Below are 17,669 nucleotides of genomic sequence, written 5' to 3'. Positions count from 1 at the left end.
ACATTCGAGCTTGCAGGGCATTGTTGATTGTTCATAGTGCGACGTGCTGATCATGGCTAAATAGTGTCTCATTAATGGTTATCTCATTTGTGACCACTGTCTGGGCATAAATTAAACAAAGAATCAAATTACCCGTTTCAGACAAGTTTCTTTGCGGATCACACAACCTGTATTGCAATAATGGATCCAATTTACCGGTTAATTCCCTCCCTCCTAGGATATAATTATATCACCCATTCCACTGCACACACACTCTAATTGTCACCGAGGATTTTAGATTTCCTTCTCAAAGGAGCAAACTACATCCACGGATCAAGACAAGAACGAAAATGTGCCATAATCACTGCCACCTACAGGTTTTCTAAAACGGCTTTGACTCAAATATGGTAATTGATGAATAATCTGCCCAAATTAACCTTGCAGCCAAGTCAACATGTCCAACATGCCACGCACCACTGGCCTTATTACAATATAAGATCCTCAGCGGACAATTTCCATTCATTTTCTGCGCGACTGTCACAGAATTATATATCTTGGAAATGCAGCAATGCACAAGCTTCCGTTTTCACATTTTAGAAAAGTTTGTTCGTGCATGCCTGATGTTCCTTATCAAAAGCAGACACAACATCGCTAAATACTCATTTACAGACCTTAGATACGTTTCGGACTTTGACTGTGGGGGAAACGTGTTATGGTACAGAGGGTTAGAATGCGCGGCAGGGATGCTGCAATGCTCCTCAAGGGATGCCAAGGTCAGGATGGCTGTGAACAGTGATGCCTACATTAATGTGAAAGTGATGGAGAACACATGTCTGCCCTGGAATGCAACAAGCAGAAAAAGCTTGGAAGACCTTCCTCCAGGGGGATTTGGAGGTATACTGTCCACGAGAGAGGTTGGCAAAAATGGATGCAAACCGTGCACTTTAGACCTTATTATTAAACTGACTGAGTTATGACGGGGCACTCATGCAATACTCTAATCAATTCAACATGTGCTAAATACGCTTACCACTTTCTTCACCCTGGGATGATATGAATTCACATTTCCCAAGACAACTTTTGAAAAATTGTCTCAAAGCTATTACGTTTTTTTTTATACTCGTTTCTCTAATGGTCAAAATCGGAGTATTCGAGACCTTTTAAAATGATATTAGTTGCAAATTCACACGTCATCTAATTTTTTTAAATGTCTCCTCCATGCTTCTATGCGTCCATACGTTCCTTTCATTTTTCCACAGCCCTTTCAAGTATATTCCAAGTCTTGTTTAACGACTGATCATCTACATGGAAGGGGTTGGGCAGGATGGAAAATGTAGAAGCTTCACAAAACTCACAGATCTTTAAGGCAGACAGCAGAAGTAGGCATACTGTATAGGCTCATAGAGCATCCGTTCTATTCAGGTTGCAGAGAACGCAAAGGTTAAGATGGCAGACAGACTACACCAATTTTACCTGTGCAGGCTCTTACAGTTACTCTGTTGCCATAAAAATGTTCCTCATAATAATATAGACATTTGAATGAATAAACATTTCATTTGTCTTAATAGCTCTAGAACTGGAATCCTAATAGTTTGCAACAGTAAGGATGACACTGGTCAACAGTAGTGGGCGTGGTATGACTCCAATCCATAAAGTGTAAACATTTTTAATTATAGCCAAACACAAAGTTGTCCAAAACCCCAACTTCTGACACTCCTTCCTTAGAATAACTTTGCTGTTCCTCCAAATGGCTTAACTGATAGATTAGGTTGCTGGTGATGACTAGATTGGGTAACTGCAATATTTATTTATGCAGGATTCGTGAAAATACTTACCACCAGATTTCAAAAGGTCTAGAATCCTGCAGACTGATCATAAATTAAAAAGATGCCATCACACAACAATGATACTGAAATCCCTCCACTGGCTCCTAGTTGAAACAATGATCATCTTCAAAATCCAATGCAAGATATACAATGTCTCACAGTCAAGAGTACCTTCCCAAATTTGCAACTTACCGTGCTCTAGCAAGAGTTTGCAGTTGTCAAAGTCTCACAAGAATATTAAACTCCGATTCTAGCACCAGACAAATGGAGGCTGATCAAATGACTGAAGCTATGGAACATCCTATGCCCATCCTTGAGATGGAGGAAATGATCATATAAAAACTGCCTTTCCTTTCAAGCCTAATTTTACTAACTGACATGCAAGTCCAAACATGATCTGTCACATTGTGTGGGTGGACGTTCTGACTATCTGGTCTACCCTGATTTTTTGCTTTTGGATCATCTGTTTTTTTACCTTTTACTGCGAGGGAGCCTCATAGTTTGGGAATCACCCACTGTAAACTTATGGTAAAATGTACTGCACGTTTCCCACTGGTGCTGCCTTGTTAAGCATAGGCTGCTGTGATGCAACAAGGCTAGGAGGCTTGAGGGTTGGTTATATTTGATCACGTGTGCACAGCTCAAGACCTGCTCATAGGTATCCTGGCGCAGAAGGGAGCATACAGAGTGGCCGGCAACCTGAATTAGGCCTTATGAAATGGGTGTACACATGTGAGGGATAGACAGTGTGCTTACTGTCTTGATTGTAGTGACAATCCATTATATGTCAATGAGAAAAGATTGGCCTAGGGCGCAACTCCAGTTTCCTAGGGTCCAAAGTTGCACCAATTTCCACTGTAACCTGTATGAAAATAATAATGTAGTAGGTTACAAAAGAATATTTGTACCACTTCTGGCGCATCCAGGAATGTCGTCTTTCTCTGACTCAGCTCAGTATTAGGGCCAATTACTGATCTGTCCAGCTGCAAGAGAAAGCCCTTGCATCAATAAGCCAGCTCTCATTCTGTGCCAGGAACCGTCCCTGCCTCAGGCCCCTCAGCGAGGAGATGCTCCTTGGAGGAGTTGCTGGGGAGAGGCCCTGGCAGGAATGTCAGGGAGGAGGAGGAGAGTTTATCAAAGCACATGTGGCAACAGACTTCTGGACGACGCCATTTTGAGCTATCCAAGAAGACTATACAGGAAGGTTGGGACAAGGGTGGAGAAGTGATGTGGGCATCAGGATAGGCCAGAGACGCAGCCCTGCTAGCCACTTCTGCCCCCAATTAAAAAGTCTTGTACAGGGAAGGACACTCCCTCTGGTCTGTGCTTCCCTGCAGAACATTGGGACTGAAGACAGGTGTCATGGACAACTGGAAAGAAGAACCCTCTGACTGCCCACTGGGGCAAGGACTCTGCCCCTGAATGACCTCAGACCCAGTGGGGTAAAACTCCAGGTAAGCTGGTCCCCTTAAACTCCCTCAAGGACCAGTTGGGGGAAAGGCTGGGCTCTGGCGCAGGGAGAGCCACTGCCCAGAGGAAAAGAAGGCACCCAGATGAAAGGCTGGTGCAGGGAGTCAGTGAGAATGGCTCCCTACCGAGTTGGTAACCTTCTAGGCCCAGAGGCCTAAAATGCTCCAGGTGGCTAGGGGTCGCCACCAGGAGCAAAATGAGCCGAAGATCAGCAAAACTAGCATACAGGGGCTTGAGATATCCGTGAGGGAAAGTACAGGACCTTTGACCTGCAGGGAGGACTGGAGGCAAAGTGCGTGGGTCTCCGCCACCGATTCCAGTGTTGCACCAGGGGTGGGCCAGGACCCAAGGCCAAAGAAGAATGGAACCAGGGAACACCGTCACACATCCCTGGTAAACAATCTGCATTGAGGGGGCGCTGTTGCGCTCCCTCGAAGGTGAGAGGAAGGGGCCCAGACCCCATCCCGAGGCCCTGCTGAGAGAAGCCAAGTCTGGGGATGCCATTGCACCTTCTGTGAAGATAGTGTGCGTGGCCCCAGACCCCATCCTGGGGCCCTATGAAGAAGCCCATGGGGTCCCATGAAGGGCCCATGGAAGCTGTCCTTCCACAAAGATGCTGGGAGGGGCCCACAAAGAAGCCAAGGTGGGAGACGTCGTTGCACCCCCCACAAAAATGGAGTTGGGTCACAGATCCCATTCCAGGATCCCACGAAGAAGCATGGTTGAGGAGCACCATTGCGCTCACCACAAAAAAGGCCGCTGCCAAAGGGTGGGCCCAGCGGCCAAAAAGGAAGTCAGGGAGCACCTTTGCGCTCCCCATGAAGGTGAGTAGGGGCCCAGAAACCCATCCCTGGGCCCAGATAGTGCCATGAAGGGGGGGAGGGAGTGATGCCACACTCCCCTCAGCTGCCCCCCCCCGACAGCAGCACCATACGTGTCTGCCTGCAGGAGCGGGCAAGCTCCCAATGCAAAGCCAGCTCCCACAGCAGCATGTAAAGATACTGGTAAGGGAGGGACGGCCGAAAGCAGCCGGGGGTGGGCTCCCTGAGCTGCTCTCCAACAATGTTGATGGCCACGGGGTGTCTGAGTGGGACCGTTCACACTCGCCCAACAAAAGCCAGTAAGAAAACCGCCACAGTGTCACTCCCTGGATCAGCGGGAGAACCTCATGTGGTATCCAGGCTCTAGAGGGAGCACCCCATAATGCCCTGAAGGGCTTGACCCAATTAAAGTGCAAAACACACTCATTTGGCATGGTGGTAGCCCCCAGGAGTGCAGGGTCACCACCAAAAGCATCACTAAGTCTGGGGGATGTTGCAGAAGGAGCTCAGCCTCCTCCCCCCAAAAAAAGAAGATATTGTTATCAACTGTCCCCATCTTCAGTTTTAGGGGACTTGGAAATGAGGACCCGTCAAGGGTTTCCATGTGTGTTCAAGTGAGTCCCAGCTGGAACTTTTTTTCAGAGTGGTGGGACTGTGCCCCCTAGTGGTAAAGATCATGGCTGCAGACCTTATGGCCTGAATTGTCATAACAATGGATTGTAGGATGTAATTACATGTGTTGTTACAGAAATGGAGTCCTTTAGGGACTGTGGTTAAAAGGGTAGCATTTATGCTAAATGTGATTCAAAATGTAGTGCTGCAGTGTTGTGGCCAATGATACAACTTGTGTAGAGTCATATGAAAAGGCACCCTCTAGAGGGGAAAGATAGCATTACATAATGATTTACAACCAAGTGATGTCTTTTAGGGACCGTATCAACTGTGCATCATGTTTATGTTGAATGTTTCATTGTGAAATAAGATGAACCTTGGCCCACACCCTGTAGGAGTGAGGGTGGACTGCATAGATCGTGCTGAGGGTAATCTGAGCAGTGCAGACCACTCCCACCGGTCTAAAAAAATGCTCCTTGTTGATGCTTATTTGAGTAATTAGACTAATGGCCACTAGTAATAAAAGTGGATGTACTTTATTGCCAGTATTAGGTGCTCTCACTCCAAGATACAGTCAAATATTGCATTGGAATGTAAGTTAATGTTCTACCATGTGGGTTGCTGGTCTATATCTCATTTTGGAAGAGACAAGAATGATTACTCAGTCATCTAAAAGTAATTCCATCAGCTTGTGTTTATTTGTAAACTGTTGCATAGTATTGAGTAGTGAGAGTGTGTAATAAATGTAATTTTACTTTACCGAATGATAAAGCAAAGACTGGGTAATCATTTATTGAGTGTTATTCTTATGTGCTTGTGAATGGTGATTACTTGTCCATACCAACTAATAGTCAACACAATGGGGTGGTTGGTTCCCAGTGGCAGGCCACACAACTAATGACCCACCCTCCAACACATCGGCCCAACCTTAGAATCTTTGCTCTAGAAGATTGGTTCCATAAGGATATTCTAGAAATAGAAATGCAAATTAACTAACACTAATCAATGACCCAGATGCAGAGATTCACTGCACTGTTCTGACCACAGTGATTTAGGAAGGCAGCATGAAAACACACAATACCACTAGAAAGGCCTCACTCTACTCATCTCCATTAACAGTTCAGCTTTTACACAGCCCCCCTTATTTTGCTTACCAGCTATCCCTCCACACCCACTACACAAGTTTCAGTGGGGAACTCTATGGTGATAACAAGTAAATCTACCATAACATTCCCTCAAAATTACCAGCTACTTAACACACGCAGAAGTCATCTTTGTGCTGAAATGCTCAAAGATGTCCAAATGTTAACACTTTGGCAGAATATAAAATTCCACAAATAAATAAGTGAACAAACATTTAATCTACACCCACAGTAACCAGACCTTGTTAACATAGCGTTTATTTGTAAAGAGCCTGCTTACCATGAGTATACCGTAATGAATAACTGAAGATTAATATTAGACCCCACTTGCTTCTAAGATAGGCCCATCAGTCCCCCCCAAAAACATCTCTTAGGCCACAATTCATCCTTTGAATTGTGGCAGACGGGGATGCAGATGCTTTCTCCTGAAGTATATGCGATATTTCATTTAACTTAAAATGTAAGGGTGTAGATTCCATAATTATTTTCCTTTTTGTGACATATGTTTGCAATAAAAGATAAAATGTAACTTTGGCATCCAATTTGCAGAGGCCAGACTAATTGCCTTTGCTAATGCTTGATGTCTTCAATAATCAAATGTATTTATATCTAGTCCATGCCTAACAAAGACAACAATCTCTAAACAATCCAAATCCATAGCAAGATAACTTGCAGGAGAGAACAACAAGTACTATGTGCTCTATCCTTGAACCTATGCACTAGCATCAGTGTATCCCCAGAATATGCAGGTAGGAACCCCAAGGTCAGGAAATATCATGGACACAAAATTGAAGGATGAACTATCAAAATGGAAGCAAGTATAGATTTTCTCTACCTAACTCTACATCTAGGTACCTTGATGATGTATTTATAATTAAGGTGCATAAATGTGGTGTTGAGAATAGTACATTTGTACTTCCTCTATATGCACTTACCTTTTGATAATTTGTCCCTTGAAATTCTGTCCACAATATATGTACATCTTGATATTCCTATCCTCAATATCTTGTAGAACAATCCTAGCATCCAGGGCATATGCTAGGGCCAGTCAGTGTCTTATCCATATTTACCCTTTAGTGTAATCCCATTTGCACATCCCCTTGCTTATCCAATTAACATTTTGTAATTTCTAGCCTCCATATTAATAGGATGGGGAGACAAATGATGTGTAGTGCTGTCAACTAAACCTAAAATAAAATCTGTCACTCACCATTTAAAAACCCATTGTGAGTGAGTATATCATGTACAGATAAGGTTAAGGGGAACAATCTGGCTGTCTTTCAAAAATGGGTTTTATGCTGGAAGAGAATTAGGGCTTTAGACTGAACATTATATTCCAAAGAACCATGCCCAAATAGCTTATACACAACATCAAACCTAAAATAGAAACATATTAACATTAAGGTGACATGTGTTCATCCCCACAAACTTGTCAAGCATTTTCTAGAATGTGTTACTGGTCGATTTGCAAGCTGTTACTAAACCAGTATATCTTACCTGGTTCTACTAAATATTCATATTCATAGCCCAGGTCTCTTGATGGGAGGAAAAATTCACCATTTGTGGCCAGTGGAAGGAAGGGGACCATGAAGTATTCCCGATTGTGCCCAATGGGCGCACTCGCTTCTGGATAAACATCTAATAATGGTTGGTGTCTTCTAAGCCATTGCTCGAATATGCTGCAAGAGCAAGCAACATTTTTCCGTCATTTATATTTCACATTACATATCCTTGCATTTTAAAGTTGTATGAAATTTAGCCATTTACAAGAGGTTTTCAATTCTGCTGATCTCAATCTTATGTGGTCCTACAGCTTATTACTGGTGTTAAGTTACAACATTTAGCATGGAGATGCAACCTCTTCTTTAGGTCAGAACACGTTGATTCCACACTTGCACTTGAAGCTGGTTTCACTCATATTGCCAATGGCAAAATCCAACAAACACATTGGATTTTCAGCTGTTATGATAGAGCCTTGTCCAGGGAAAATCACACAGGATCAACTCCAATGAAAAAAGCCATCTCTGGGCTTCATGCGAATGAAAGTACCACACATTATTTTAACTGACCTTCCTGTGAAGTGGACTGTTCCCCCTATCAATGTACAGAATGTTCTATTAGTTTTAATTAGACAAGTGGTAGTAGTCATTCCAATCCCGCCACCAAAATTTACTATCAGGTGTCCTACTGAGGTAGAGTGGGAGACACATACAAACAGAGGCTTAAAATTCAATCACCTCCACCATTTTTAAAATTAGGGGCATTAATATGTGAAACTTTAGTGTCGGAAATCAATGATTTCAAATATTATGGGGGGTTACTCTGGAACAAAACACATTTTATAATAAAATAATAAAAATAAAAAAAACACCTGGGGCACCAGTGACTGCATAGCAGTTTTGGATCTTGGATACATTAGGATTTCTGGCATAAAAATGAGAATACCTGTTTCCATTGCTTCAGTATCTCTAATGTACACATTAACCTATCCGGTTTATCGACATACAATTCCTGATACATTGTTAGTATAATCCAAGTGCTCAGTGAATTCTTCTAATCCTTCCTTTCTTCTGTTGAAGAAAACAGAGCGAGAAACTGCAGTTAACACTATGGGAAACAGAGAGCTGGCTTGTCTTCAGGCATCTACGTGGCTCTTTTGTCTGATGATTTCTGCCTTATTTGCAGGAATTGAACCCAGTGTCAGCTGAGAATTTTCATTGCATGCTGGCAGTTCTCACTTGAAACATTGAAAGACTACAGCAATTTTCTGTACCATCAGAAGGCATGAAAGCTTAGTCAGCTTTGACCTCAATGCCATGCCTATTGAAGAAAAGAAAACATAACTCCTGCTAGCAGTACAAAAAACTAATAAATGCCACAAAAATGTCCAATGTTCAAACATTCATTGTCAGTCATTAAGATGCACATGCTAGTGCTTATCAGTATATCTGACCCCCTTTCATCTTTGTCGAATAGAGCTATGGGATCCGCTATAGTGGTAAAAGGTTAGAGTTCGTAAAAGAAACTATACATGAAGGTAACCTTTAACAAGAGTAAACTGCCATGCACTATCATGAGAATCTGCGTGGTTGGTTAAGGGGACGTGTGAGCCCTTCTCAAGCAATAATCACAGTTCTTGCCAGGGTGAACCACAAAAAGTCACAAAGTTAACCTGTGCTTATTAATCCTCTGGTTGCTTGGCACAAAAAAAGTCTGGCTTAACTTAGAGGGAACGTGTAAAGTATTTATGCAGGACACAAACAGCAATGAAGTGAAAACAGAAGACAAGAAAAAAACCCACACCAAGTTAGAAAAACAGAGTGAAATGTAATAAATTATTTGACACCAACATGATAAAAATCCAACCAGTCAAACCAGGGATATGCAGTTTCAAAGATCAAAGCTGAGAATAGCACCTAAAAGCACAAATTGCCACTCACTGTCATCTGGTTGTGTGAGACTAGTGAAAGTCACTAGCTTAGGCTGAAGACGAAGGAGCGTGGACTGAACACCGGGATCCAGGTTTTCCAGCTGAAAAAGTTATCTTGTAAAGTCCAGCACGAAGAATTCTGTTTTCAGTGGAAGAAGCTGCGCGGTGCAGGGAGGGCATATCAGATGGTTGTCGCATTAGCATGAAGAGCTGGCCTGACGTCGCTGTAGTGCACAGATTGTGTGCCATTGAAGATGGTCATTGCTGGAAATTCACGTTGTTGGTCACCACGGGCTGTTGATGCTATAGCACTAAGTGCAGATCTCATGTTGCTGGTCATTGCTTGCAGTCACTGTAGCTCAAACAGTTGAGTTCACCGGAGCTTCGCGTTGACAGCCAACAAGATCTTGGCACAAACAGGCATCTTCACAGCCATACTTCAGGATTTCTTCCTTCTTTTGGGAGGAGCTCAACAGATGCCACACCAAAGTTCCAAGACCTGAGGGGCACCTTTTGGGGATCAAGAACTCATTCCAGCAGAGGCCAGCAGTGTTCAGGCAGATCCAGCTGCAGATATAGGCAGGTCCAGTGCAGCCGGTCAGCTGAGCAGTTGTAGGGAGACCTCTCAAGCTTGTTGTGTCCCTATAGCTCAGAACAGGAGGTCGGTCAGCTGACCCTTGGAGTCACCTCAGCCTGTAATAAAGGGTCCAGGGGCAGTCTTCCTTCCCAAACAGCAGGGCAGGCAACAAGCAGCAAGGCAGTCATCCTGTAGTATCCACAAATCCAAAAGTGTACTTTAGAGTCGGTCTGAGGGTCCCATGTTTATACTTGGTTTGAAATGGGAGAAGCTTTTGGAGGTTTCCCTCCACAGAAGTGTCTGGAATTTTCTGCCTCCCAGCCCTGTTCTCAGTCTGTCTACAAGCACAATATGCTAGTAAGTCCTATGTGTGTGAGCTGAGCCACTGATTTTGAAGCGAAAGTGTGGAAGGAGCTCCGCCCAGTATTAAGTCAGGATGGCCCACCCTGCCAACACCCAGACCCAGACTCTGTTGTGATATTACCTGGGAAGAACGCACAGAGGCCAAGTATCAATTACCTCTAGTCATGTGACCCATGATACAGATTGCAGACACCAAATGGTTTGGACAAGAAAATGCCAGCTTTCTAACAGTAATGTACACATCCCAATATGCTTTTGAAGGCTTGGGTGCAAATGTAAAGCAGGTAGAAATGCCGATAAGTGACTTGTTTACGACTGAATGCTTATATAGCTGATTGTTTAGAAATTTCTCAGATGTCCAACAGTAACATCACATGCAGATTGAACAGGTTGCTTAGCATTAAACAATTCAATCAAACAAATAAAAACAGCAAGTGGTAAGAATTTTATATAATCTATTTCTATAAATTGGTGCCTTCTTTCTTTTGTGTGTCGTTTTATTATTTCATTGTTTGGTGCTTTTAAATGCTTTACACGTTCCTTTGCTAAGCCTTACCACTCACAGACAGCTACCTAGTGTTGATCTTGAGTAAGCAAACAAGCCTGACTGGACCCAAGATGTTATTTGTGAGTGTACTGCACAATAAGGCCCCACAGTTGTATTATATAGCACACCCAAATCCTCACATTAGTGCCTAGCGATGGGATCCAGAACTTTTATTTCGCTGTACCAGACAGGTAATGGGTTGACTATCACATAAAGAACACTGAGTGGAGTTGAAGTAACAGTTTCAGAGGTTTGCCAAACGTTCTACACACACTACGCACTGTTTTTCCAAGAGCCAAAGAAGTTGACAACCAATTTTCATAGAGGGCAAAACATTTTTCCAAAGGCTTAAAAGATGAAGAATGGGGGCAATTGATTTGGCACCCTGCCCACACTGAAAATCAATGACTCAAGAGGGATGTGCAGGAGAAGGGAAATCGGCCTAGGCATGACTTCCAGAAAGGATGAATTAGAGAAAGATCTCAAAGCATGTGGAATGGCAAGGAGAGCCCAGGCCTACATGGCAGAGAACGTCACCCCCGAGAGTGGTGATGAAGACGACAATGGCACAAACTCCTCTGAAACTGAGGGGGACAACCACAGTGTGGTTCCTAGAACATGATCAAGGAATGGGTCACAATCTGCGAGTGAGAGGAGCTTTACTTCCACAGGGAGATCCAAGGAACTAGATTGCCAGTTTGCCCTCCTGGAGATGGAGAAGTTGGCTTTTCAAGCAAGGAGAATGGCCCTACAGGAAAGAAGGGCCAAGCTAAGTTTAGCTCCCCAAGAGAATGGTGGCCACAAGAAAGAGTCAGAAGTACCTATGATCCCAGGTCGCCCAAAGGGGTTGTTCCAAAGTTTGTAGGAGGGGATGACAAACAAGTGGCTGTCATCCTATGAGAGCATTCTTAAGATGAGAAATTAAGTGCTCAAATTTGGGACCATGTTGTGGAAATTGTTACCAACAGTCAAGACAGCTAGATTACATACACTTGAGGATGAGGTGGCAGAATTGTAACTCACATGAAGGGGGCACATTGAGTTATTGTTTCTTGCCCCAGAGGAGTTCAGACGTAAATTGAGAAGCAAACCAAAGGGGTCAACTCAGACATGGGTGGACTTGGTGGATGCATCAGTGAAGTTACTCGATGGCTGGATAAAGGGCAACACAGTTGATACCTATGAGAGCTTATACAATTTAAGGGTGAAGGAACACATTCTTAGAAATTGTACCGCTGAGATGTTACACAGGTATTTAGAAGATTTAAAACATTCTAGCCCTAGAGAGTTGGGAAAGCGGGCTGCTGAGTGGGCCAGAACTAGAGTACCTAAAAACACCAAGGGGATGAAATGATCCCCGGGAGAGGGGGTCTGCACCCACAGAAGGGAAAGGAGGGAGGTGGTAAGTCCACCAAAGACAATTCCTCATAGCTGCAGAACCCTAAAAGAGAAGTGATCAAAACCCACCCCACCTCTAGTAAACAGAGTGATTATCAGCCGGTAGGGCACACAGAGGAGATGCAGCTTGTCTCAAGAGAAAGGTTACCAATGGAATTGCCAGTTTAGCCGTAAAGGAGGATTCTTCTGATGAGGATACCCTATTTGATTTTAACTGGGACAATGGCCCAGAGTGTGAGTTGTTAGGTCCTGAAGGTAGTAAGCATTTTTGCCCCTGTAAAGGTGAATGGAATCTCAATAACTGCCCTGAGAGACTCTTGTGCTGGTCAAACCATCGTGCTTGACAGGCTAGTGTCTCCAGACTGTATTTGCTAGGAGAAACAAAGAAAGTAAGGGTTACCCCAGGTGAAGTTGTTTTTAGGCCTTTAAAGCTAGGTAATTCCCTTGGTTGGCATTGGGTCGTAGTGCGTCCAGACCTCCCCTAGATTGGCTCTTTTGTAATGACCTCCCAGAGGTTGGTCTGAGCCCAAAGGAGGCAGTTGCCCAGTGCACTGCCTCCCCTAAGGATTCTGGAGGTACTGTCCCTAAGGTTAGGAATAATAGTAGGCGCCAAAAGAAAGGTAAGAAAAAGAATGATAGGAAAGGAAAGCAGCTCTTCGGAAGAGACCCAGTCAGCCACTGAAATTTTAACCCAGTAAGGAAAAATCCAACATTTGGCACTAATAAGACTGTGCTTGTTCCCCAAGACGTCCTGAAGACTCAGGCAGCTGATTGTTTTGAGGGTGGCACCCTTGAACTGTCAGAAGAAGGATTGAAAGGAGCGTTTCAGCTTCAGAATGTGGCAGCTTCTTTCTCAGGAAAAGCAGAAGTGCACCTTAAACCCATACAATAGCACACACATCTGTCAGTGGAGAGCTAAGGGTGTGGTTCTGGGCACTGACAGCTGTCGATGGCTGTTTGCCTTTATGGAAGCACTGTCCCTAGCATGGTGGTCAAGGACCATGACAGGTAGCAAGGTAGGCCCTCTGACCCTATTTTTCATGGTGAGGTTACGTCAATGTTTGATAACCTCTGTGGGTCAGCTCGGTGTTGTCCTGGCTAAGTTAGGGTTAGTGGAGGTAGGTACTTCACTGCACAAGGTCAAAGTAAAGAATGAGGTGCATACAGAGTTAGCTAAAGTTTTGTTTAGGATGAGTCCTGTCAAAATTGAGGTAGGTCAGTTCCCCAGTAGGAATTAACCTGAAAGAAGAATGTAAGGCAGAGTAGGGCCTGCAATAGGACAGCCAGTTCCCTACATCCTTCCTCGCTGAATGGTAAGGGAGACTCACCAAGAGTGTGGTTGAAGTGTGCCAGATGAACTAGCTGAGGAGCAGGGTTCATGTGAGGCACCAGGCTTTTTGCATGCCCCCCCCCTCTTTTTTTCACCCCGGACTACTAGCTGCTGCTTTGTTTTGACTCAGAGAGGACTGAGGCCTGCTGTCCAGGCATCAGTGACAGTTTTCAGTCCCTTATGTTGAAATGGGTGTCCCCAACTGGCAAGCACTCACTTACTTATAAGTCCCTAGTATATGGTACCCAGGGCATGTAAGGCAGTGTGTCCAGCCAGGGCTGCAGCACTACTTGTGCCACCCCGTGTGTGACAAGGTACAAAATGACCCCCAGCCTGCCACTGCAGACTCAAAGGACAGTGTTTTCACTGCCAGTTTGACTTTGCCATTCACACCAATGGCAAAGTCACCATATCTCTAAACACTATAAATAGGTCTTCCCTAAGGAAAGCTTATAGAGCCCAAGGCAGGGAGCTGCATTTTGTTAAGACATATATGTTTAATATGTTTTAACAGCAACACTTCCAAATTGATGTTTTGCCTTGCATAAAGTTAGTAGCCCTATTGACTAACACAGGGTTACCAGTTGGCACCCCAACCCGCAGAACTTATGAATGGGATTACCTAACTAGGTCATGTAAGGTATCAAATTAATCATGGCATTGAACCAGACATGATGCCCAGGTCGAAGTTAATACCACTACTAAAGGTAAGCAACTTTTAGAAAGTTGCAACTCTTTACTTCTGCTGGGAAAGTGGCTTCACAGAGGCCCTGGCACAGAGACAGCTTTCTGACCACCTGGAGAGATGTGTGAGCAACTCCCAGGCTCCGGGACAATGGCATTTGCCACAGAGTGAGGTGTGACCTCCTCCCCCAGGATGGTCACTTGGGGTGTTATCCCAAAAGGCAGACTTCAAAGGGGAAGCTGCCTTTGAAGGGCAAATGGTGATAACACTCGCAAGCAGGCTGCCTTATGTTCTTGCAAACAGGTTGGAGACAGGGACAGAGAGGGAAACCCAGTATCAGTACTGTTTTTCCCATAAGCGTGTATCCCTTGGGTAGGCACAACTTTGGAGTGGGCTACCATGCTCCTGGTGACAAAAGAAGGGTCGTGCCATCTTGGAAGGGGCAAGAATATTGCACTGGGACCAGACAGGATCATCATTATCCAAAAGGAGGGGACCTACTAGTCCCTTAGCTAGTGATCGCATTGTACCCTCTGGGTACTTTCCTGGGATAAATATGGCACCCTAGACCACAGATCAAGCTGGAATTGGAAAAAGTACTGAAGGACTGCCCAGCTGCCCTTGGACGCACACAGAGGCTGCACCATCAGAAAGACTTTACTAGTTGCATTTTGGTCTAGCAAAGATTGGTCTGTGCCTGCAGCTCCTGGTTCTGGGAAAAGCTGATTCCCAGCCTACAGCAGTGACGTCAAGGATCAGTCAGCTGATCTCTTGGAACCATCTCCAGGGCCACAATAACGGAAGTAGTACAAACCAACAAGTTGGAAGCCACCACAGATGTTTTGCCACTACCATTTGTCGAGCACCCAAAAGGACAAATCTTAGATAAGCAAAAGTTGAACTGAAGTCTGTCTGACCCTGAAGTGCTATCCATGTCTGGATTCATCACACCACAGAGACACTAGCCCCCCACCTAAGCAGTTCACCCCATCCGCGGCGCAGAATGACCAGTAGCCCAGCATCGGCAGCATAGAAGACTTTGAGGGATCCAGATCTCTATGGCAAGACTCGCCCCACTTCACTCAAGGACCAAGGATCACCCAAACAGATAACCCCCTCTCTCCCATCAAGCTCACCACAACCCAGACATCATTTGGCCATATTTTACCCAGGTTACTGTCCAAGATTTCCACTATGGTCTCCAAGACCTCTGCCAAAATTGGTTGCCAAACCTGTGACAGAGTAGCCAAAATAACAGCTTCAAACTTTTCAAAAGTTTGCAAAGTTTTTGATGCCCAGTGCTTATTTGCGGTAGCATTTAAAAGTGATATCGTCAAAAATCTGTATCTCCAGAATCCTCCGGCAGATTTTGTGCATCAAGGTCTCTAAATATTCATCAAAATATATTCAATTTTTATAAACTGGTGTCTTTTTTTCTTTTGTGTGTTGTTGCTTTCATATTTCGTTGTTTTGTACTGTTAAATGCTTTACACAGAATTATTTTGCTAACCCTTACTGCTCGCAGCCACAATTACCCAGTCTCGAGTTTAAGGTTAAGTAAACAAGCCTGACTGGACCCATGATGGTATGAGTCTACTGCACAATAAGGCCCCACAGCCATATCATATAGTACACCCAAATCCCCACAGCGGGCACTGGGTATAAATAATGGACCCTCAGACCCAACTCTTCAGTACACCTCTGGAACTGTCAAAGATTCAGAAGGACTACTGTGCTGTTTTGCAAGAAGGAGTGCTACTCTATTGCCTTGTTGCCTGAGTAAGAAGGACTGGATCTGCATCTCAATCCCAAAACCACCAGAGTAACTCCAAGGGTTAGTTGGCTAGCCCCAGATCAGAGCCACAGTGACAGAAAAGGCTCCAACCACCTTGAGCCCAGCACCGGGACTTTGTCTGCTGTGAGTCTCACCCTCTAAGTGGTGCCACTCCAGTTCTGGACCCTTGGAAGTGGGCCTGAAGTGGTCTGTCAGCCCAGCTGTGGTCCTGTGAGCAGAATCGATAGTGTGATACATCCCCTTGCAGCTGATTTGGAACTGCTGTTGCACGACACATTGCAGATGCAGAACCTTGCATCGCAGTGCTGCTGATGCTGCGGAGCCGCCGTCGCTGCAGTCTTCCATGGAGGCCTTCACATCTCAAGCATCTCATTGGCAGGTGGTCGCATCACACCCCCACAGCTTCCTCAGAACTCCTGCTGTGCAATCCATCCTCAAAATCGGACTCCGCATCAGAAGCCCCTCTCAATGGCATCCTCAATGACAATACAGGATTCTGCATTGCAGCCTCACAACTTCTTTGGATCAGCCAATGCTCAATGCATCCTCCACACAGGATTACAACTCTCCACAAAAAGGATTTAAGGCACTTTGTTCAGCAGGCCTAACTTTGCCTCTGCATCTGGCCCATCGTGGTCATCCTGAACTTGTGATTTGGTCCCGGTTTGGCATGACCAGATAATCACACTTGAAGCTTTGTGCTTCTGTGCACTATTTTCACTTACATCTTTAAATTTACATACCTCGGTTCTATTAAACAATTTTTGTAGTTTTGGTTCTAAGTCATTTATAAGGTTTTACTCTATTCTTCTAAGTTGGTGTGGGATTTTCTTGTGGTGTGTTTTCACTTTATTGCAAATTTGTTAGCTAATTTGTAAACACTTTGTCAGGAACCTGTTCAAATAATCCACTTTGAATAAACATTTATTTTCTAAACTTGTCAAATTTCTAATAATATAAATATTGCAAAAACATGTAGATGTAGAACATTTTAAATATTAGTCCTGAACCGTAAGTGTGGCATCAGTTGATCTCAATTCTGAAGAAAGGGAAAAATCCTGAAGTTTAAGCTCTTTGCAATAGTGAATGTGCCTGTTCCGGCCAAGATTTTACCACCCACGTTGACAGCCAATCAAAGTTCTGGTGAACCGGACTCTTAACGCTACAGCTGATGCCAACGACAACTGGAGATCTGCACTGCGGTCATACAGCATCAACCGCCCTCAATGACTGCCAACATGAATCTCCAGCAACAACTGTCTGTGACACACAACATTATCTTTGCGCTACAGTGATGACCATCCAAGGAACCTGACCTGTTCTATAGCACGATCCCTACTCCTCGTGGCCTCCTCTAACATGAATGGAACTCTTTGCGCTATATAAAAGAAGGTAACTGTTTCAACTGTACTATCCTGTTGTCTGTACCTGGCCCATGCTCTGTCTGCCTGAGCTTGTGACTTTCACCTGGTCTCACAGAACCAGATAACCACGAGTGGCACTTTGTGCTTTGAGGCACTATACTTACCTTAAGAACTTGAAATAGCATTACTCTGGTTCTACTGATTGAATTTTTTATTGTTTTGGTGTTGAATGATCTATTATATTGTACTCTATTTTTCTAAATTGGTGAGGGATTTTTCTTGTTTTAACTTTATTACTGTTTGAAGTACTTTACATGTTACCTCTAGGTT

General features: G+C 44.3%; 1 protein-coding gene across 1 annotated transcript in view; it reads right to left on the bottom strand.

The window, feature by feature from the left end:
- TYR (tyrosinase) overlaps positions 1 to 17,669 on the bottom strand; it is a 227,971-nt gene that overhangs the window by 93,324 nt on the left and 116,978 nt on the right. Inside the window, exon 4 of the mRNA XM_069204007.1 lies at positions 7,348 to 7,529. Coding sequence (XP_069060108.1) covers positions 7,348 to 7,529 — 182 coding nt within the window. The remainder of the gene's footprint in view (positions 1 to 7,347; positions 7,530 to 17,669) is intronic.

The sequence above is a fragment of the Pleurodeles waltl genome, chromosome 8 (assembly GCF_031143425.1).
Source record: "Pleurodeles waltl isolate 20211129_DDA chromosome 8, aPleWal1.hap1.20221129, whole genome shotgun sequence".
Lineage (NCBI taxonomy): Eukaryota > Metazoa > Chordata > Amphibia > Caudata > Salamandridae > Pleurodeles > Pleurodeles waltl.
Note: the sequence above shows the minus strand (reverse complement) of the source record. Positions and strands in the feature narration are given on the sequence as shown.